This window comes from Salvelinus namaycush, chromosome 28 (assembly GCF_016432855.1).
Source record: "Salvelinus namaycush isolate Seneca chromosome 28, SaNama_1.0, whole genome shotgun sequence".
Classification (NCBI taxonomy): Eukaryota; Metazoa; Chordata; class Actinopteri; order Salmoniformes; family Salmonidae; genus Salvelinus; species Salvelinus namaycush.
The window spans coordinates 43,661,207-43,685,271 of record NC_052334.1 but is presented as its reverse complement, the minus strand read 5'-3'; the positions used below and the strand labels follow the sequence as shown (position 1 = coordinate 43,685,271).

General features: G+C 42.2%; 1 protein-coding gene across 1 annotated transcript in view; it reads left to right on the top strand.

The window, feature by feature from the left end:
• The window catches only part of si:dkey-16j16.4, a 61,074-nt gene extending 42,616 nt beyond the window's left edge, over positions 1 to 18,458 (top strand). Inside the window, exons 4-5 of the mRNA XM_038967541.1 lie at positions 6,910 to 6,963; positions 17,701 to 18,458. Coding sequence (XP_038823469.1) covers positions 6,910 to 6,963; positions 17,701 to 17,826 — 180 coding nt within the window. The 3' untranslated portion in view covers positions 17,827 to 18,458. The remainder of the gene's footprint in view (positions 1 to 6,909; positions 6,964 to 17,700) is intronic.
• The last annotated feature ends 5,607 nt before the right edge of the window (positions 18,459 to 24,065 follow it).

The window sequence follows — 24,065 nt, the reverse complement described above, 5'->3', positions numbered from 1 at the left end:
TCCCTCGATCCTGACTAGTGTCCCAGTTCCTGCCGCTGAAAAACATCCCAACAGCATGATGCTGCCACCACCATGCTTCACCATAGGGATGGTGCCAGATGTGAAGCTTGACATTCAGGCCAAAGAGTTCAATCTTGGTTTCATCAGACCAGAGGATCTTGTTTCTCATAGTCTGAGAGTCCTTTAGGTGCCTTTTGGCAAACTCCATGTGGGCTGTCGTGTGCCTTTTACTGAGGAGTGGCTTCCGTCTGGCCACTACCATAAAGGCCTGATTGGTGGAGTGCTGCAAAATGATTGTCCTTCTGGAAGGTTCTCCCATCTCCACAGAGGAACTCTAGAGCTCTGTCAGAGTGAACTTTGGGTTCTTGGATACCTCCCTGACCAAGGCCATTCTCCCCTGATTTCTCAGTTTGGCCGGGTGGCCAGCTCTAGGAAGAGTTGGTGGTTCCAGACTTCTTCCATTTAAGAATGATGGAGGCCACTGTGTTCTTGGGGACCTTCAACGCTGCATACATTTTTTGTTACTCTTCCCCAGATCTGTGCCTCGACACAATCCTTTCTTAGAGCTCTACGGACAATTCCTTTGACCTCATGGCTTGATGTTTGCTCTGAAATGCACTGTCAACTATGCACTGAGACCTTTTTATAGACAGGTGTGTTCCTTTCCAAATCATATCCAATCAATTGAATTTACCACCGGTGGACTCCAAGTTGTAGAAACATCTCAAGGATGATCAATGGAAACAGGATGCACCTGAGCTCAATTTCGAGTCTCATAGCAAAGGGTCTGAATACACACAGTACCAGTCAAGAGCTTGGACACACCTACTCATTCAAGGGTTTTTCTTTTCTACATTGTAGAATAATAGTGGAGACATCAAACTATGAAATAACACATATGGAATCATTTAGTAACCAAAAAGTGTTATACAAAGTTCTTCAAAGTAGCCACCCTTTGCCTTGATGACAGCTTGACACACTCTTGGCATTCTCTCAACCAGCCTCATGATATGCATTTCAATTAACAGGTGTTCCTCATTAAACTTTCATTTGTGGAATTTCTTTCCTTCTCAATGCATTTGAGACAGTCAGATGTGTTGTGACAAGGTAGGGGTGGTATACAGAAGATAGCCCTATTTGGTAAAAGACCAAGTCCATATTATGGCAAGAACAGCACAAATAAGCAAAGAGAAACGACAGTCCATCATTACTTTAAGACATAAAGTTCAGTCAATGCGGAACATTTCAAGAACTTTGAAAGTTTCTTCAAGTGCAGTCACAAAAACCATCAAGCGCTATGATGAACCTGGCTCTCATGAGGACCGCCACAGGAAAGGAAGACCCAGAGTGACCTCTGCTGCAGAGGATAAGTTCATTCGAGTTACCAGCCTCAGAAATTGCAGCACAAATAAATTCTTCACAGAGTTCAAGTAACAAACACATCTCAACATCAACTGTTGAGAGGAGACTGCGTGAATCAGGCCTTCATGGCCGAATTGCTGCAAAGAAACCACTACTAAAGGACACCAATAATAATAAAGAGACTTGCTTGGGCCAAGAAACACAAACAATAGACATTAGAGAGGTGGAAATCTGTCCTTTGGTCTGATGAGATTTTTGGTTCCAACCGCCGTGTCTTTGTGAGACGCAGAGTATGTGAACGGATGATCATGTGTGGTTCCCACCGTGAAGCATGGAGGAGGAGGTGTGATGGTGCTTTGCTGGTGACACTGTCTGTGATTTATTTAGAATTCAAGGCACACTTAACCAGCATGGCTACCACAGGCCCCTACTCCACCGCTACCACATATCTACAGTACAAAATCCATGTGTACGTGTGTGTGTATAGTGTGTATGTTATAGTGTGTGTGTGTGTGTCTGTGTGTGTGTCTGTCTATGTTTGTGTTGCTTCACGGTCCCCGCTCTTCGATAAGGTGTTTTTTTAATCCGTTTTTTAAATATAATTTTACTGCTTGCATCAGTTACTTGATGTGGAATAGAGTTCCATGTAGTCATGGCTCTATGTAACACTGTGTGCCTCCCATAGTCTGTTCTGGACTTGGGGACTGTGAAGATACCTTTTGTGGTATGTATTGTGGGGTATGCATGGGTGTCCGAGCTGGGTGCCAGTAGTTCAAACAGACAGCTCGGTGCATTCAACCTCTCATAAATACAAGTAGCGATGCAGTCAATCTCTCCTCCACTTTGAGCCAGGAGAGATTGACATGCATATTATTAATATTAGCCCACTGTGTACATCCAAGGGCCAGCCGTGCTGCCCTGTTCTGAGCCAATTACAATTTTTGTGGCACCTGACCACATGACTGAACAGTCGTCCAGGTGCGACAAAACTAGGGTCTGTAGGACCTGCCTTGTTGATAGTGCTGTTAAGAAGGTAGAGCAGCGCTTTATTATGGACATACTTCTCCCCATGTTAGCTACGGACAGTTTACAATCCAGGGTTACTCCAAACAGTTTAGTCACTTCAACTTGCTCAATTTCCACATTATTTATTACAAGATTTAGTTGCGGTTTAGGGTTTAGTGAATGAGTTGTCCCAAATACAATGCTTTTAGTTGTAGAAATATTGAGGACTAACTTATTCCTTGCCACCCACTCAGTAACTAACTGCAATTCTTTGTTAACTTCACTAGGGTAGTGGGCATCATTCTGAATTTTGGATGAAAAGCGTGACCATAGTAAACTACCTGCTACTCAGGCCCAGAAACTATGATATGCATATACTTGGTAGATTTGGATAGAAAACTCTAAAGTTTCCAAAACTGTTAAAATAATGTCTGTGAGTATAACAGAACTGATATGGCATGCGAAAACCTGAGGAAAATCCATCCAGGAAGTACTATTATTTTGAAAGGCTGTTTTTCATTGAAAGCCTATCAATCATACAAAGACTTAGGACCTAGTTCACGATCTCTATGGCTTCTTCTACATGCGGCCAGTCTTTAGGCACTGTTTCAGGCTTTTACTCTGAACAATGAGGGAGATACAGCACTTTCAATGAGAGGACAGTGGAAATTTCCAGACATGAGTCCAGCGCATGTCTTTCTTGTTTCTCCTTTTCTATTGACGAAGCTTTTGTCCGGTTGAAATATTATTGATTATTTATGACAAAAACAACCTGAGGATTGATTTTAAACATCGTTTGACATGTTTCTACAAACTTTTATTGTACTTTTTTGATTTTTCGTCTGTCTGCTGTGACCGCGCTTTGTTCCAATGGATTGCTGAACAGAACCAACAAAACTGAGGTTTTTGGACATAGAGGGACATTATCGAACAAAACAAACATTTATTGTGTAACATGGAGTCTTCGGAGTGCAACCATAAGAAGATCATCAAAGGTAAGTGATACATTTTATTGCTATTTCTGACTTTTGTTACTCCTCTTCTTGGCTGCTAACTGTTTGTAATGATTTGCCTGCTGGGCGCTGTTCTCAGATAATCGCATGGTTTGCTTTTGCCGTAAAGCCTTTTTGAAATCTGACAGCGGTTGGATTAACAAAAAGTTTATCTTTAAGCTGGTGTATAACATTTGTATCTTTTATGTATGTTTATTATGAGAATTTCTGTTTTGAGTTTCACGCTCTGCAATTTCACCGGATGTTGTTTGAGACAGTGGATTATTGAACAAAACGCGCTAACAAAACTGAGGTTTTTGGATATAAACATGGACTTTATCGAACAAAACAAACAATTATTGAGTAAATGGGAGTCTTTTGAGTGCAAACATATGAAGATCAGCAAAGGTGAATGATTCATTTTATCACTATTTCTGACTTGTGTAACTCCTCTACTTGGCTTCTTACTGTTTGTAATGATTTGTCTGCTGGGCGCTGTTCTCAGATAATCGCACGGTATGCTTTCGCCGTAAAGCCTTTTTGAAATCTGACACCGTGGTTGGATTAACAAGAAGTTTATCTTTAAACCCATGTATAACACTTGTATGTTTCATGAATTTTTATAATGAGTATTTCTGTTTTTGAATTTGGCGCTCTGCAATTTCACTGGATGTTGGCCAGGTGGGACGCTAGCGTCCAACACTCCCTAGTGAGGTTAAGTGATGCAGTCATTTCAGTCGCTGTAGTAGCTGACATGTATAATGTTGAGACATCTGCATACATAGACACTCTGGCTTTCCTCAAAGCCAGTGGCAATTCATTAGTAAAGATTGAAAAAACTAATGGGCCTACACAGCTGCCCTGGGGACTTCCTGATTCTACCTAGATTATGTTGGAGAGGCTTCCATTAAAGAACACCCTCTGTGTTCTGTTAGACAGGTAACTCTTTATCCACAATATAGAAGGGGGTGTAAAGCCATAACACATTCGTTTTGCCAGCCGCAGACTACGATCGATAATGTCAAAAGCCGCACTGAAGTCTAACAAAACAGCCCCCGCAATCTTTTATCATCAATTTCTCTCAGCCAATCATTTGTGTAAGTGTTGTGCTTGTTGAATGTCCTTCTCTACAAGCATGCTGAAATTTTGTTGTCAATCTGTTTACTGTAAAATAGCATAGTATCTGGTCAAAGACCATTTTTTCCAAAAGTTTACTAAGGGTTGATAACAGGCTGATTGGTCGGCTATTTGAGCCAGTAATGGGGGCTTTACTAGGTAGCAGAATTACTTTTGCTTCCCTCCAAGCCTGAGGGCACACCCTTTCTAGTATGCTTAAATTGAAGATGTGGCAAGTAGGAGCGGCAATATCGTCCGCTATTATCCTCAGTAATTTTCCATCCAAGTTGTCAGACCCCGGTGGCTTGTCATTGTTGATAGACAACACACTTTTTTTTTTGCATTACCTCTAAATAAAACAAAAACACACGATCAAGCAGTGGTGGCCTCTGCTGTTCGAGCGGTCTGCTTTGCCGCTCGAGCCGGACTTGGCGCCTGACTTTCCAAATCAAATCAAATTTTATTGGTCACATACACATGGTTAGCAGATGTTATTGCGAGTGTAGCGAAATGCTTGTGCTTATAGTTCCAACAGTGAGGCAATATCTAACATGTAATCTAACAATTCCACAACAACTACCTAATACACACAAATCTAAATAAAGGAATGGAATTGAATAAATAGATAGTACCCTCCAGCATTGATGTTGGCAATTGACGATACATGTATGCTGCTATTTGCTATGCTGAAAATTGCAATCACAGATTTGTAAAACTGACAGGAAATAGTAGCCTATTGTTGACTTGGTGATGTGAGGTCTCAATCTGGAATCAAACTTTGTCTATCTGGAATCAAACTTTGTCTATGTTCTATGTTTAGGTTCAGCAATTCATAAGTTACCCGGTTTAGATACGCTGTTTTATTTTCCTCTGTCTTCTCAGAATGCACAGGCAGCCCATTGCTACTGTCAAAAGTTCCATGCAGGATATTTTTCAATGTCACACAAATTGCAAATGTCATTATATTAAGCCAGGATTGGCCGAAGGGGCCAGGTATACTGAGGTAGACTCGGCCCGAGTACCATTAGCCGGAAGCCAGAGTAATATGACTCTGCCTAACTCGGGAAGAGCTCGGCCCGTATGAAGCCCCCCGAGTCCGAGTCGATGCCGAGTCCCCCGAGTCTCAAACGGAATAGGCCCGAACCCACCGTGTCGACTGGGAAGTGGATCAAAAAAACATGGGCGTGGGCTCTGTTTCAAAATTTCACTGTTTTGTGTGTTGTGTAGGAAAAATATTAGTTGTATTTTATTCTGTTATATTCCATTATATTCTTACTATGAAATATGTGTGTCTTGTCTGTTTAATGAATAAAATAAGGAATTATTGATTTCATTTGCATGGCGCAGCCATGTATCCTATAGGCTGCATAGACCAGTAACGTAATTCAACTCAAAACATACTATTCTATTCTTTTGAAAATGGTTCTTAGGACCTGCGTAAACAAATGAATAATTGGGTTTATTTGTGATGGTGTATATTCAATGGATCTATTCAAATAGAAGCCTACCCACATCGCCCCATGTCTGCTCCCACTCCTGAACTTGCTGGCATGTGCATGGGAGGTGTAAAAGGCTTATCCCGTCAAGGATGTGGTCAAATTGGACTGTATGAATTGGGTTCTTAAAAACGTTGCCTGATTTGTGAAAGAAGTATAGGAAACGATTGTCATCGCAAACCGTTTGTGTGGCAGATTTATTGCAACAAATGATCGGTTTGTCAGATATGCGCCTTGAAAAAAAATCGGAATATTCTTTGTTGTCTTCAAATGACTGAAATGCATATAAGGTTTCAGGGGTGACACAGAGGACATTTTAAGGGCTATTTAATGATAGTCACCATACTTTCAAATTCTAAACGGACTGTACTCACATTGTTGTTAAGGGGGTATCCAAACCAACTCTCCCTCCCTCCACAACAGCAGGAGTCTTGCGTTTCCATTCTACTCCCCTCTTCCAAGAGCCCTGTTCCTCTTCAAAAGCACCAGTCTCCCGCCTCCCCCCCAGACAATTCCTCGATTGTAAAGGGCCTCTGTCACTTACGAGAATGGTTCTGCTGGGTGGACTGGGAAGGAGTCTTTGACAGGATGTTACATAAGCTTCATTGACTGGCTTCTTTGGTTTAGCAGCAGCTGCACTCCGGTCACTTTCTTGATTATAATTCTTAATTGACTCACAATAGTCAGTTGCTGTGACATCAACAAACATTAATTTGCTCCTCACTCATAATGAAACACATTGACTGCTCTCTGAGGAATAAACGTCCCCCTAATTGTGAAGTTTAAACTGCATTCTTTGTATGAAGTGTTTTCTACAAATAAATGCATTATTATTATTCAGTGGTGTTTTGAAATGAGTCAGTGTTAGTGTGCCGAGGGATGAAGTTGGTCCAAAGAGGTATGTTTGCTAATCAGTCTTTCTCCTTGGTTCCCCTCAGAAAATGCTCCTGAAAAAGAACTGTGGTGGGAAAACACGGACCATAAAGATCCGGGTAAGTTTACATTCATTTGCAATTTCACTTTATTGTACAGAAAAACACTCATAATCCCAAACACACACTAAACCACTCACAAAATATGTTTCCATACAATCATTTTCATGTGAGTAAAGTATATTTAGGTTAAAAAAAATACTCACGACAGGCCTAATAGAAATCAGCATGATTGTCAATAAACGTTCCTATATGTCGACAAAACAAAATACGCTAGACGGGTGGATCATTTTTTGCCGGTCAAATGGATCAAGCAACAAATGGCAGTGGAAATGCTTTTTTTGCGCAATTGTTGATAGAATACCTGTAATGTCTAAGTAAACTGCAGTCACGAGACACTATGTTGTGTGGTCCTTCCCACCAGGACCTGGGAAAGCATTCACGGTTTAGAGAAAGTGCACGGTGATGAGCTTGATGCTCATTTCCCATGAATATAGTTATATATAAATATCTTAATTTGTATGATGTGAAAATGATGATCAGTGCTAGGCTAATCTCATGTACCCTCTGCACTGTACCTGCGAGCCGTAGGACAGAGCACGTGTGCCAGGACCAGAGTGGGCGAATGTGCTGTTATCACAAGACTTTCTGTGGCAAAACCACCGAAAGAGTTAAAAATGGCAAATGAAAAGTTATACAACAAAGTGCTTTTTATGTGCACTACATCATTACGCACAGCTTTTTATCCACAACAAGCCAGTTTGATGGAAACACACCTCCGCGGGTAAAATGTATATCATTTGAATGCAAGTATTTGATAAATCGCTTGAAAATATTTCAACAAGTGGATGGAAACCTAGCTACAGACATTGTCACACTCCTTTTGGCCCTTTAATGAATGGAAACTCAATTGCATGACTCAATTACACACACACACACACACACACACACACACACACACACACACACACACACACACACACACACACACACACACACACACACACACTCTGAGTCCTTATCCTTTCAAGCTGAGCCACAATACCAAGTCGAGATGGCCGTGTCCATTACAGTAGAGAAAAGGCTGAAAGGTCATGAACAACCCAGTCTATTTTGCTGCCTACACCTTGATGCCCCTCCAAATGCATGCTGGGAAAGCATCTAACACCTTGACTGGTTCCCATGACCCTCTGCTATAGCCACTATACATTTTCTAACAAGAAAGTAGGAAGTCTATATTAAACAGCAAGCAATTATTGTTCCCTCACAGTTGAGATTCATGAAAAATAAACACTAATATATCTTTAATTCATGAAAAATAAAACACATGTTCAACCCTCTGAGTCAATACACATTAGAATCACCTTTGGCTTCTAATGTCTTTTTGGATAAGCCTCTAAGAGCTTTGCACATCTGGATTGCACAATATTTGCCCATAATTTTTTAACTCTCCAAGCTCTCTTTCTCCAGGATTTGTCTGTGCTTAGCTCTATTCTGTGTATTTTTATCTTGAAAAAAAACTCCCTAGTACTTGCCGATGACGAGCATAACCATAACATGATGTAGCCACCACCATGCTTGAAAATATGAAGAGTGATACTCAGTGATGTGTTGGATTTGCCCCAAACATATTGCTTGGTATTCAGGACAAAATGTTAATTTCTTTGCCACATTTTTTTTGCAGTATTACTATAGTGCCTTAATGCAAACAGGATGCTATTGGAATATTTTTATTCTCTACCAACGTCCTTCTTTTCACTCTGTCATTTAGGTTAATATTGTGGAGTAACTACAATGTTGTTGATCCATCCTCAGTTTTCTCCTATCACAGCCATTAAACACTATAACTGTTTTAAAATCACAATTTCCTTCCTCTCCGGCAACTGTTGGGAAGGATGCCTGTATCTTTGTAGTGACTGGGTGTATCCAAAGCGTAATTATACTGAACAGAAATATAAACACAACATGTAAAGCTTTGATCCCATGTTTCATGAAATAAAACATCCCAGAAATTTCCCATATGCACAAAAATCTGATTTCTCTTAAATTGTATGCACAAATTGGTTTACATCCCTGTTATTGAGCATTTCTTCTTTGTCAAGATAATTCATCCACCTGACAAGTGTGGCATATCAAGAAGCCGATTAAACAGCATGATTATTACACAGGTGCACCTTATTTATTGTCCACCTGCTGGGGACAATAAAAGGCCACTCTAATATGTGCAGTTTTGGAGCATGCAATTGGCATGCTGACTGCAAGAATGTCCACCAGAGCTGTTTCGAGAGAATTGAATGTTAATTTCTCTACCATAAGCTGACTTCAACGTTGTTTTAGAGAATTTGGCAGTACGTCCAACTGGCCTTAAAACCGCAGACCACGTGTAACCACCCCAGCCCATTACCTCCACATCCGGCTTCTTCACCTGTGGTATCATCGGAGACCAGCTACCCAGACAGCTGATGAAACAGTGGGTTTGCACAACCAAATCATTTCTACACAAACTGTCATCTGCATGCTCGTCGTCCTCACCAGGGTCTTGACCTAACTGCAGTTTGGTGTCGTAACCGATTTCAGTGGGCAAATGCTCACCTACGATGGCCACTGGCACGCTGGAGAAGTGTGCTCTTCATGGATGAATCCCGGTTTCAACTGTACCAGGCAGATGGCAGTGTGTATGGCGTAGTGTGTGCAAGTGGTTTGCTGATGTCAACGTTGTGAACAGAGTGCCCCATGGTGGCCGTGGGGTTATGGTATGGGCTAGCAACGGACAAGGAACACAATTGCATTTTATCGATAGCAATTTGAATGCACAGAGATACCGTGACGAGATCCTGAGGCCCATTGTCGTACCATTCATCCGCCGCCATCAACTCATGTTTCATCATAATAATGCACAGCCCCGTATTGCAAGGATCTGTACACAATTCCTGGAAACTAAAAATGCCCCAGTTCTTCCATGGCCTGCATACTCACCATGCATGTCACCCATTAAGTATGTTTGGGTTGCTCTGGATTGACATGTACGACAGCGTGTTCCAATTCCTGCCAATATCCAGCAACTACTCACAGACATTGAAGAGGAGTGGAACAACATTCCACAGGCCACAATCAACAGCCGTATCAACTCTGTGCGAAGGAGATGTGTTGGGCTGCATGAGGCAAATTGTGTTCACACCAGATACTGACTGGTTTTCTGATCCACGCTCCTACCTTTTTTTAAGGTATCTGTAACCAACAGATGCATATCGGTATTCCCAGTGATGTGAAATCCATAGATTAGAGCCTCATTTATTTAATTTAATTGACGGATTACCTTATATGAACTGTAACTCAGTAAATTTTTTGAAGTTGTTGCGTTTAACATTTCTGTTCAGTGTAATAACTTCACAATGCTCAAAGGGATATTCAGTGTCTGCTCTTTTTAATTTCTACCCATCTAACAATAGGTGGGTGCCATTCTTTGCGAGGCATTGGAAAACCTCTCTGGTCTTTGTGGTTGAATCTGGGCTTGAAATTCACTACTTGACTGAGAGACCTTACAAATATCCGTATATGTGTGGGGTACAGAGATGGGGTAATCATTCAAAAATCATGTTAACCAATATTATTGCACACAGAGTGAGTCCATGTAACTTATTATGTGACTTGTTAAGCAAATTTGTTACCCCTGAATATATTTAGGCTTGCCCTAAACAAAGTGGTTGAATACTTATTGACTCAAGACATTTCAGCTTTACATTTTTTATTAAATTTGTAAAAATGTCTCAAAACAGAATTCCACTTTGACATTGTGTGTAGATCAGTGGCACTAAATCTCAATTTAATACATTTTAAATTCAGGCTGTAACACAACAAAAAAGAAAAAGTGGAAAAAGTCAAGAGGTGTGAATACTTTCTGAAGGCACTGTACTTTATATCATCTTTGGGAGTTTACCATTCAGTTTATCTCTGAACCAAGGAAACCAAAGGTTTCTTTAAAGCAAGTGGCACTACACTTAAATGTTATTTTCCTGCAATGGGTCATCATTTTCTTAGTGGCTCAGTGAAGATGCAAGCTATATACGCTAGCTCTATGATCTCAGACCATTGAGGTATATTTTGGGAGAGCGACATGTGTGACTAGCAGGACAAGTGTGTGTGTAGTTCCTGGGTTGTGTAAAGGGTGGGTGGAGGCTGGTTGGGCAGCTCGAGTGGAGTTGAAGGCACCTGGTCATTTTGGCACAAATCAGGACAGTCCAGAAGGACGCACAGAGTGTGGCGGGAAAGTGACGCTACGGTCTGTGTGGGTTACTATAAGCTGTGGCCCACTGCATACACACACTTATGCGCACAGACACACCATTGAGGTTGGCAAACACACACACAGTAAAAGCAGAATAATACAAATAATAATAATCGCGTATAGGTGCACACACACACACACACAGCTACAGAATGGCTACATGCATAGGCTACCCTTTTCCATATAGTTGAACACTACTTTCGTCGTCTCTAAGTGTTGACTGAAATATGTAACTGAGGCTCATCTTTCAAAGTGGTGGAGGAAGAGTTGAGATGGAGGAGGAGTGTGTGTGTGGTTGCCCTGTGGTGTATCATCAGGGATGAAGTGACTTTCCATTTTTTGCCAACCGGCTGCTCTGTTGTGTTCCTCTGCTACAGAGATGTTTATTATCTCTTCCTCTCATAGTTAAAAAAATGAAATAAAATGATGATTTGTGGTCCTTGGGTATTTTCCAGGCACAGCATTTTCTAGTACAGTAAGTAGATCTCTCGTTATCCCGTTTTTCAATATTCTTTCTCTTCAGCACTCTTGCCCTCCTCCCTTCCCCCTCCCCAGCTTGCTCTCCTTGTTACTCTCCCCTTCAACTTCCACTACACGTCTCCTTTTCCCCTTTCTCCTTGCCTCTGTATTTCTCTCTTGCTCTTTCACCCTTGTCCAACTTAATTATTCCTCTCTTTTTCCTGGCATGGGTCCAGGAGAGACACTAGATATATATGCAGGGATGGTAGTTGTTAGAGGGAAATGATTTGTGGATGGAGCAAGGAATAGGAAAACAAGAAAAAAACCCTGCTCCTGTCTATTCCTGAAACTTCCTCTCTGGGGTGGGAGAGAGTAGGAGGTGGGAGGTGGAGGAGAGAGATCTTTCCCAGGGATGGAGCCGCCAAAGCGTCTGGTTTCAAATCAAATCAAAATGTATTTGTCACATGCGCCGAATACAACAAGTGTAGACCTTACCGTGAAATGCTTACTTACAAGCCCTTAACCAACAGTGCAGTTCAAGAAGAGTTAAGAAAATATTGACCAAATAAACTGAAGTAAAAAATAATAAAAAGTAACACAAAATAACAACGGGGCTATATACAGGGGGTACTGGTACTGAGTCAATATGCGGGGGTACAGGTTAGTCGAGGTAATTTGTACATGTAGGTTGGGGTGAAGTGACTATGCATAGATAATAAAACAGCGAGTAGCAGCAGTGTACAAAACAAATGGGGGTGGGGAGGGGGGTGTCAATGTAAATTGTCCGGTGGCCATTTGATTAATTGTTCAGCAGTCTTATGGCTTGGGGTAGAAGCTGTTAATGAGCCTTTTGGTCCTAGACTTGGCGCTCTAGTGCCACTTGCCGTGCGGTAGCAGAGAAAACAGACTATGACATGGGTGACTGTAGTCTCTGACACTTTTTTGGGCTTTCATCTGACACCACCTCGTATATAGGTCCTGGATGGCAGGAAGCTTAGCCCCAGTGATGTACTGGGCCGTACACACTACCCTCTGTAGCGCCTTACGGTCAGGATACTCTTGATGGTGCAGCTGTAGAACCTTTTGAGGATCTGGGGACCCATGCCAAATCTTTTCAATCTCCTGAGGGGGAAAAGGTGTTGTCGTGCCTTTTTCACGACTGTCTTGGTGTGTTTGGACCATGATCGTTTGTTGGTGATGTGGACACTAAGGAACTTGAAACTCTCGACCCGCTCCACTACAGCCCCGTCAATGTGAATGGGGGCCTGTTCTGCCCGCCTTTTCCTGTAGTCCACGATCAGCTCCTTTGTCTTGCTCACATTGAGGGAGAGGTTGTGTCCTGGCACCACTGCCAGGTCTCTGACCTCCTCCCTATAGGCTGTCTCATCGTTGTCGGTGATCAGGCCTACCACTGTTGTGTCGTCAGTAAACTTAATGGTGTTGGAGTCATGTTTGACCACGCAGTCGTGGGTAAACAGGGAGTACAGGAGGGGACTAAGTACAACTCCCTGAGGGGCCCCAGTGTTGAGGATCAGCGTGACAGACGTGTTGTTGCCTACCCTTACCACCTGGGGGCGGCCCGTCAGGAAGTCCAGGATCCAGTTGCTAAGGGAGGTGTTTAGTCCCAGGGTCCTTAGCTTAGTGATGAGCTTCGTGGGCACTATGGTGTCAGTATTACAGACTCGGTCATGGAGAGGTTGAAAATGTCAGTGAAGACACTTGCCAGTTGGTCCGCGCATGCTTTGAGTACACGTCCTGGTAATCCGTCTGGCCACGCGGCTTTGTGAATGTTGACCTGTTTAAAGGTCTTGCTCACATTGGCTACCAAGAGCGTTATCACACAGTCATCTAGAACAGCTGGTGCTCCCGTGCATGCTTCAGTGTTGCTTGCCTCGAAGCGAGCATAAAAAGGCATTTAGCTCATCGGGTAGACTCCCGTCACTAGGCATCTCGCGTCTGCGTTTCCCTTTGTAGTCCCTAATAGTTTTCAAGCCCACCACATCTGACGAGCGTCAGAGCTGGTGTAGTAGGATTCAATCATAATCCTGTATAGACGCGTTTGATGGTTCGCCTGAGGGCATAGCGGGATTTCTGATAAGCGTCTGGATTTGTGTCCCGCTCCTTGAAAGTGCCAGCTCTAGCCTTTAGCTTGATGCAGGTGTTGCCTGTAATCCATGGCTTCTGGTTGGGATATGTACATACGGTCACTGTGGGGACAACGTCGTCGATGCACTTATTGATGCAGCCGATGACTGAGGTGGTATACTCCTCAATGCCATTGGATGAATCCCAGAACATATTTCAGTCTGTGTTAGGAAAACAGTCCTGTAGCGTAGCATCCGTGTCATCTAACCATTTCCGTATTGAGCAAGTCACTGGTACTTTCTGCTTTAGTTTTTGCTTGTAAGCAGGAATCAGGATATAATTATGGTCCGATTTACCAAATGGAGGGTGGGGGAGAGCTGTGTTTGCATCTCTGTGTGTGGAGTAAAGGTGGCCTGTTTTTTTTTTAATCCTCTGGTTGCACATGTGACATGCTGGTAGAAATGAGGTAAAACGGATTTAAGTGTGCCTGCATTAAAGTCCCCGGCCACTAGGAGCGCCAATTCTGGATGAGCATTTTCTTGTTTACTTATGGGCTTTATAGAGTTGGTTGAGTGTGGTCTTAGTGCCAGCATCGTTCTGTGGTGGGAAATAGACGGCTACGAATAATATATATGAGAGCTCTCTTGGTAGATAGTGTGGTCTACAGCTTATCATAAGGTACTCTACCTCAGATGAGCAATACCTCGAGACTTCTTTAACATTAGACATTGCGCACCAGCTGTTATTGACAAAAGACACACACCCCACCCCTCGTCTTACCAGACGTAGCTTCTCTGTTCTGCCAGTGCATGGAAAATCCAGCCATCTCTATATTATCTGTGTCGACGTTCAGCCACGACTCGGTGAAACATAAGATAACAGTTTTTAATGTCCCGTTTGTAGGATAATCTTGATCTTCATCTATTTTATAATAGTCATCTATTTTATTTTCCAATGATTGCACGTTGGCTAATAGAACGGATGGCAGTGGAAGTTTACTTGCTCGCCTACAAATTCTCAGAAGGCAGCCCGACCTCCGCCCTCTTTTTCTCCGTCTTTTCTTCAAGCAAATGGCAGGGATTTGGGCCTGTTCTCTGGAAAGCAGTATATCCTTCTCGTCAGACTCGTTAAAGGAAAAAGCTTCTTCCAGTTTGAGGTGAGTAAGTAATCGCTGTTCTGATGTCCAGAAGTTATTTTCGGTCATAAGAGACAGTAACAGCAACATTATGTACAAAATAAGTAAAAAAATAAGTTACAAACAATGCAAAAAAAACCCGAACAAAATAGCACAGTTGGTTAGGAGCATGTAAAACGTCAGACATTCTTTCCGGCGGCATTTTCAGACCCCGAAGGGGATGGGGAAGAGGAAGAGTGAGTTGGAGAGATGGAGTAAGACTGAGGTTAAGAGACGTGAGACTGACGACACCTCCCTGTGTCCTTCTACATATAACGTTATCGTGCTAACTAGCAATTTTAGTCTGATTTTGATCAAGGCTCAGGTCAGCATATGGGAGTGAAGAGGAGACTTAAATTACAGCTTATTTAGAGCCGCTGATCAGAACAACTTACCTTGAGGTATTGTAGAGCAGACCATTGGTTCCCACTGTGGGTTGGGGCCCTCTGTTGTGAGTGGTATCCAGAATATAGGCTGCGTCAAGGGATGACAATTGATACAAATACTATTATCTTTATTTTGTTAATAAATCTAATTGGCCTAAGGAATCACATTATTAAGCTATTTAGTAAGTTCAATGTTTTAACATAAAGGTTTGTCTATGTTTAAACTTACTGTTCGGTAGCTGCCCAAGCCTTATGGTGGATATAGAGCAGTTGTGACCAACCGGGTGATCGACTGGTCGATCTTCAAGGCATTCCTAGTCTATTACCAAACATTTCTGTATAAAAGCGAACGATAAAGGCTTGCGCTCCTGCTGTTGGCAGTAGGTGAACTTAGATTCAGAAGCCCTTACGCAACGGGTCGGCAGTGTTCCCATCTGTGGCTAAATTGGATAGCTCAAATCACCTTGCCTACAGATTCCAGCAAAGTTTGATACTAGCCTACATGAGATTTAATAACTTTTAAAAACCATGACCAGAGAGAGCCTGAAGAATACAGCAAAGAGCTGCTGTTTTTATGAGTGTGTTCATGTTTAAGTTTTTATTACAAAACAAAAAACGCACTTCTCCATACTACCACTTGCGCTGCAGCTGCAATGAATTAGTAACCAAGTGTATCGATAGCCCTGCATTTTAATTATTATTAGCAGCTCGTCTTGTCTATTTTAATATTGAGGAATACTTAACTTTCTCTGGTCATCGGAACAACATGAATTTGTGCATGAGGTACCATGATCTATTTTGTCATGGTGCTTTCAAGACAACTGGGAACTCGAAGGAGAAAAAAACGAGATTCAACTGGGAAAAATCGATTTGAACGGTCAACCAACTCGAAATTCCAAGTCGGAAACTCTGACATCTTTCTAGAGCTCCGACTTTCTGACCTGAAGATCACTGACGTCATAGTTTGACCTCCAGTTGTCTTGAACGCATCATGACCATCAGATACAGTTACCATCAGTCCAGTAAAATTGAAAAAGTGAATTATTTAAATTCATGCTCAGCTGTGCCTTGGAAGTGCTACACCAAATGATATATTTTTTTTAATCAAGCTCAAGTTTTGAAATAAAATATGGTCTGAGAAGAAAAATATTTTCAGGCCAGGCATATAGCCAATATGCTGTGATAGTGTTAGGCCTACTGCACAAAACCTCATTCTTACATAACTGTTTTTATTAAAATCATGTAAAAGAATTTAAGTAATGTAAAAAATAAATAAATTCAGAGCGGTACATCTCGGCTTGTTTTTTGACAGCGAAAATGATCTTGACTCAAAGGTTGGTGACCACTGGTCTAGAGCAGAAGACACCTCCCTTTGTGGACCAGGGTCATGTAATGAGACAGCTGTTTCCCCCCAAAAATATTTATCAATTTGTTTTCAACTACTGGTCCTGTAGCACGTATTTATTTTTTTAACTGTCTGCAGTATCCTCAGAACTCGACCTTTGTTTGACCATTTTGGGCTATGATGTCTATCAGGCCCTAGACGCTGGATGACTCTATATGACTCTGGGGAATGCTAACATGTGCAGCAGACGCGGATCCGTCCCCAAGGTGTAACCACTCGCGCACGCAATGGGCTGCCTTGCAGCTAGCCATATGGAGAACAATTTAACTTTACTGCATCTACGACTCTTGACCTGGAACCTGTCTCTCCCACACTGCAATTTCCTCCCAGGGAAGATGTGTTTAATCCTTCAACGGCCAAAAACAAAACCCGGTGAAAGCTTTTTTCTGTCATTGACGGACTGAGTCTGCCTGGGTGTGGAGTGTGTTAACAAGCACTGTTGGGATTTGTTGCCACAGTGGCGCAGTAGTCTCTGTCGGTGTCGGATCCCTAAAGACATGTAGTCATATCATATAGTGGTGATGTCATTAGGTGTTTTTCCAATGCCACCACAATCTAATATTGCATAAGGAAACTACACTGCTTTACAAGGCTGCTCATTACAGTAACAGCATGTATATTGAGGTGATGGGAAAGGCCGAGAAATATGGGACTGAAGGGATGTCGGGTGGGGTGGAGATTGGAGAAACGGGTCCAGGTTGAGGGAGGGATGAAAAGAGAGGAGGATGATGAAATTATAGAATGTAAACTCACAAACCCCAGACACTGGAAACCAACAGCTTTACACACAACTCAGTTTCTAACTAACATTCAGAAAGGGCTCCATCCCATAATTAGTTTTCAGTCTCTCTCTTGCCTACTGTGAATCTTGAGCCCTGCTATTTCCATCCACCCAGATCCATGGAGGATAAAAGCCAGATTAGCCAAAACCCAAAATTTCTCTCAAACTTTTTCCTATTTTTATTAATTTTTAAAAAATCATACTCTCTCTTTCTGTCCACAGAACTTGACTGGGACTCGCCCTCTGCCCAGGTACGCCTACGATCCCTCAATTTTTGCCTTCCGGTCCCTCAGCAGGGTCCCTCCTTGCAATCCCTTGACTCCGTCCGAAGACCCCCCGTGTGTGTGAGGGGATAACACCAACAAAACCCCTCCTTCCTCACTTATTGACTCTATAGGAGACTGCCAGACTTCAAACTCTGAAGACGAGACTGAGCTAAATAATGAGTCATACCATTATGGTATGAACGTTAGGACAACTTGACAATGCCAATGTTTGAAGGTCAATATTGTACTCTCAGATAATCCTGCTCTGTCAAATCATGTTGTTGCTCGGACAACTGGTTCACTTGACAGAACCATCTAAGACACTAAGAATGGGGAGATCTTAACCCTGATATTGGATGATGATGTGAGACGGGGGCAGACGGTATGTGTGAACAACAAGGCTACAATAGAAATTGCTTTGAAAATACACCGCTTCACTCAAGCTCTCCGTTCCAAGGACACTTCAGGTATTTCATACATTAACAGCTGTCTTTTGGACACATTTTCAATGGATGTTTGTTCTAAAAATGGATTATCAAAGATATTTTTGAAGGAAAACACAAGCATTCGAAAGCATTCAAAGACTACTCCAATGCCCTTGATACAAGGGAAATGTATGTTGACGACAATCAAAAGGTCAAACAAACGCAAGACAGGTTTGTTGTCTAGACCAGGGTTTCCCAAACTCGGTCCTGGGCTCCCCACATTTTAGTTTTTTTGCCCTAGCACTACACAGCTGATTCAAATAATCAAAGCTTGATGATGAGTTGGTTATTTAAATCAGCTGTGTAGTGCTAGGGGAAAAAAACTAAAAGTGCACCCCAGGGGCCCCCCGCCGAGTTTGGGAAACCCTGATCTAGACGGACAACAGCTCATTAGGACAAATCATGAACAGGGACTTTCTTGATACATTGCAAGATGTACACTGCAAGATATAAGTAAAGAGTCTATATTTCGTGATATCAACCAGCGCTAAGTGCGTCGATACTAGGGTCGAAATGGAGATCAGCTTTCTCCATTCAAATATTTCCTTAACATTATAATTATTTCACAATACTGACGACGGATCAGCTCCTTGAGAGATACTACCACCTACGGCTGCAAATATTGAGCGGCGTATTCTAATGCTTTTAACGCTTAGCCAATAAAAATGCACTAAATCACCGATTTGGTACATCATTGCGCACATGTTAGACTACACATCATGAAATATATTTAGAGAAATTGTATACAGCAGCCTACATGTAGCAAAATAGAACTCAATTGATTGAACATGAAATGTATTTCAACATATTATTGAAAACACCTACAGCCTACTGTTTATACTTTAATGCAGTCATCTCGGTTTTCATTTTGAAGCATATTTTTATACGTCACTCGTTTGTATCAATTGCAAAGACATTAGCAAATTCGTCTTTGTAGTCAACTTTGTTCTGAAGTTATCGGCGGTCACAGAGAGATCAGTCAACCATGTGATTCTATGTTTAGCCGAGATCTTCCGTTCATTAAGTGATGCTAGAGGGCAACAAAATGTATCTAAAGTTGCACTTAACTATTCTACGAGTGATCCGAGTCAGGCGTTAGATTACGAGGGCTTTCAAGTGCAATGTTAATGATAGTTATGGGAAACAGCTCGGATATTTAACGTTGCTCCTACGAAGGGTTTAACGATGAACTTAGCAGCTTTAAGATGCTTTTATGGAAACCGGGCTCAGGTCACGAGACACTACGAAATGTATAACTAGTTCAAAAGGTAACCTTTAACAATGTAACCCTCAACCTGTTGACGAGTTTGTGAATATTACCTTAAGAGGAAAACAGGACAACATCAAATACTTTGTCCTCTTTTCCTGTATGCATTTCACTGTGCTGTGGTGCAGAAAAGAAAGGTCATGAGAAAGGAAGTAAAAGAAATCTATGAGAATATGACATGATTTACTGCTTTAATTTCAGTGCTGTGTCATGAGTTTGTGTAGTACGCTATGCAACACATTTCTAACCCTGTATGTACCTCCTTTTCTTCGGTGGCACATCGCCACATGTATGAGACAACCGACAGTCATCCCAAACGTCTCATCTTTATGCCTCTGAATGACACTCCTGATGTATTGAACGTAAAACGGAGGCTAGTCTTGACTGTAGGGTCGATATGCTAACGTAATCAGTGACCAGACAACCTATTTATGCAAATGAATGTAACCCTTGGTGGACATGTTGCGATCAAAACAAGGTTGTCACCATAACCAAGCTCTGCTAGAGTGAATGTTGTGCAGCGCTCTGACATTTCTGTGTCACTCGCATAATTTATGAACAAATAAATGCTCTGTGGCATCTTGATTCTTAGGAGTGATACATTTTAGATCACATTACATAGATTAATTCTACGTGCATTGACACGATTACCATTTTGGATTAGCTGTGTACCAGGGTTAGCATCAATCCCATTTCAATCCAGTCAATGCACGAGGTGAATCAAAAAACGAGTGTCATTTATTTTCAGTGAGGACATATTCTCCCTGTCACTCTGTGTGTCGCCTTCCTCATTGCCGTGGCCCACCCAGTTTCTGATCCATGACCCTGGTCTACTGCATCTCTAGCTCCAGTACTGGTGGAGCTCTGGGAGTTGAATCTGGGATTACTCCATCCTTCAAGAGCCAATTGGGTCAGGAGGATATAGAGGGGTCAGGCAGCATGGTCGGGAGTGGGCTGGGCCAGGAGCTTAGAGAGGAGGCTCTGGAGCGAGAGCCCAGGGCCAAAGCTGTCTGGAGGTCCTGCGGCACTGGGATTTGGAAAAGTGTGTTTATGGGAACTGAGATTTGAACGTGTGTGTGAGTACAGTACGTGCTTGCATAAAGTATGTGTGTATGCAACCTGTGTGTATTTGCAGAAGTGCGTGCAGCTTGTGCACCTGGTATGTGAGTTATGTGCTTCTAGGGCTTCTGCACATAGATACCCACATATCAGAGTGTATGCGCGAATAATAGTGTGTCTATGCGGGTGCAAAGGCTGAGTGGTGGCGTAGAGTGAAGCAGGACTTGCGTATGTGTCACATCAAAGCCTGCCAAGACGGCAAGGTTCCCACCCCTCCTCACTGGATCACAGCAGAACATCTCACCAAATGGTGCAAGCTGCTTATTGCCAGATCAGACTGTTTGTGTCAGTAGGTAGGTTTCCATTCTCAGGTTTATTCGACGAAGCAAAAAAAATCTTTGCGACGTGTAATGGAAACGGCAGATATACATATTTTCTAAACATCGGTAACATTTTTATCCGATTGACGGGTGGATTTTTTGGTTGAACTTCGTGACAAATGAAGATAGAATGTTTTTTTCTTTTTTTCCCCCTTGAATCAATGTTTGCTGAATAAGTTTGCAAGCCACGTGATGTCATCACAACTAAAGCTCCACTTCACATTCAATTTTAAATGTCTCCTGCTAGGAAATTATTTTTTTTTAAACAAAAATGTTCTTTGCAGTACAAGGATTGTCCTGACTCAAGAATGCCTGAATTGTTTCGTCTTGCTTTTCTGGTTGGCTGGATGCAAGTTTAACCATCCAATTATAACAGATCTACAGGAGTGCAAATCTCACCATGGCACGGACCGAGGTGACACGTTGACACATGATCATTATTAGAATATGGCAAATATTAGTCAATTATTGCGTTCTATACATGCTGGCTTTTGCAGGCTACCAGAGACAGGAAAATGATCGGTGGGAGGGCATACAGGCTGTCACCAATGTATTATTGCACAATTTGCCTAAATGGGTGATGGAAACACTTCAACCACTTAACTTGTATTCAACACTGGTTTCTTTCTTTTGTTGAGGTGTGACATTACGTCCAGCAGTTTTTAAAATCGACATAGGATGTTTAAGTGGAAACACACCGTAGCAGGCAACTGTCGCATCTATTTTCTATGTCAACAAAGTCACTGGACAAGTTAATGGAAACATAGTGGATCTCACACACTAGCTAACGTAAGCACCACTCCACATGGTTGGCTGTGAGAAACATGCCGGTATACATCGAGATGGATGGGGAGGGTGGAGGCTTTGGGGATTGTGAAAATTGAGGGGTAGAGATTCAGTGGTTGAACTGGAGAGGAGATGTGCAGTTGTAGACTCAAACAAATGTCTAAAAACATGGAGTTATTTATTTGTGGGGAAATGAGTCTTCACTGCAAACCTTCAAAGATGGAATCTGAACAACCCCGTGGGCTAAGTACCGTGTGGACAACTTTATTGTACAAATAAAAAGTTACAAAATACACAACTTCTGGAAGAGTATTATTTTTAACCTCCCAAGTTTAAGATTCTCAGCTGGACAGAATAAGATAGAATAGTAGTGAGGTGGAGGGAGAAAATGAACAAGAATAAATGCCGTGTGGGATTTCTGAGGCAGTGTAATCCTGCTCTAGGTAGCTTGCCACAAACGAAACCCTACTTCACACACACCAGGCTCCTAAACGCTGAGTCACTTGTTATGAAGATCTGGTTAAAAAGACACTTTGGAGAGGGAGGACACACACTACTACTTTTGACTTGACTCATTATCAGCTTGCGTTTTATCCAGTAATGCCACACACATGTCCAGATGGTCTGCAAGCTGCTTAAATGCGCTCCCTCACACTCACTCTCCTTTGAAAAAGGGTTACGCCAGCAATTGACAGTGAAACCCAACAGCGAACCCATACTGTTCGGACGTCAGGTGGGCTTAGCTGCGAGAGAGCAGCCAAAGTAACAAAGCTGACCTCGGATGAGTGAATGTGGGCACTAACACTAAATCCTTCACTATATGCTGTACACTCATCTGACATAGGATAGGGCCAATTCAAATTGGACTCGGTTTAAGTGCAGCCTATCTCTATTACATACAAGGGGGTGAGTCAAGTGCTTTCAGGCAGGCCTACTACAGTAACTAGCCAGCAGATCCAACCTGCTTCCTTACAGCTACACTAGGGTCAGGCATAATTCCTGTTTTTATTAACACAGCTGAGCCTGTACAAGATATGCCTCGGGAAACGAACCTCAATCCAGGGATGTGAAATGCATTATACTCCGAATTGTTCCATTATTCCAACATTTCTCATCCCTGGATTGAGGTTCATTCTCCGAGCTATATCTTGCACCGGCTCAGCGGTGTCTTAATACACACAGGAATGCTTTCCGACCCTAGTGCAGCTGTAAAAGCAAGTGGTTCGGATCTGCTGGCTAGCAAACTAACCAGTATGTGAGGACTGATATCTTAACTGTAATGAGACTGGTCCTTTTTCACACTGTTCGAGGATATGTAATGCAAAACATTCACCAAGTTATTTCAATGACATGGTCATCTTGGAGAAAGAAGGCAATGGTTACCATGAGGCAACTACAAACCTGCTAGCAACCAACAAATTTAGTCATTTTCACAAAGAGGGCAACACTGTACGCTTTCCCAGTGCCAGCCTCCACATTGTTGCCATTTTCCCAGAAGTGAATTCAAATGTGGTAAAGGGTACACCACCGTTCAAAAGTTTGGGGTCACTTAGAAATGTCCTTGTTTTTGAAAGAAAAGCACATTTTCTGTCCATTAAAATAACATCAAATTGATCAGAAATACAGTGTAGACATTGTTAATGTTGTCAATGACTATTGTAGCTGGAAACAGCTGACTTTTTATGGAATATCTACATAGGCCCATTATCAGCAACCATCACTCCTGTGTTCCAATGGCACGTTGTGTTAGCTAATCCAAGTGTATCATTTTTAAAGGCTAATTGATTATTAGAAAACCTTTTTGCAATTATGTTAGCACAGCTGAAAACTGTTGTCCTGAGTAAAGAAGCAATAAAACAGACCTTTTTTAGACTAGTTGATTATCTAGAGCATCAGCATTTATGGGTTCGACTACAGGCTCAAAATGGCCAGAAACAAAGACTTTCTTCTGAAACTCGCCAGTCTATTCTTGTTCTGAGAAATTATGGCTATTTCATACGAGAAATTGCCAAGAAACTGAAGATCTCGTACAACGCTGTGTACTACTCCCTTCACAGAACAGCGCAAACTGGCTTTAACCAGAATAGAAAGAGTGTGAGGTCCCAGTGCACAACTGAGCAAGAGGACAAGTACATTAGTGTCTAGTTTGAGAAACAGATGCCTCACAAGTCCTCAACTGGCAGCTTCATTAAATAGTACCCGCAAAACACCAGTCTCAACGTCAACAGTGAAGAGGCGACTCCGGGATGCTGGCCTTCTAGGCAGAGTTGCAAAGAAAAAGCCATATCTCAGACTGGCCAATAAAAATAAAAGATTAAGATGGGCAAAAGAACACAGACACTGG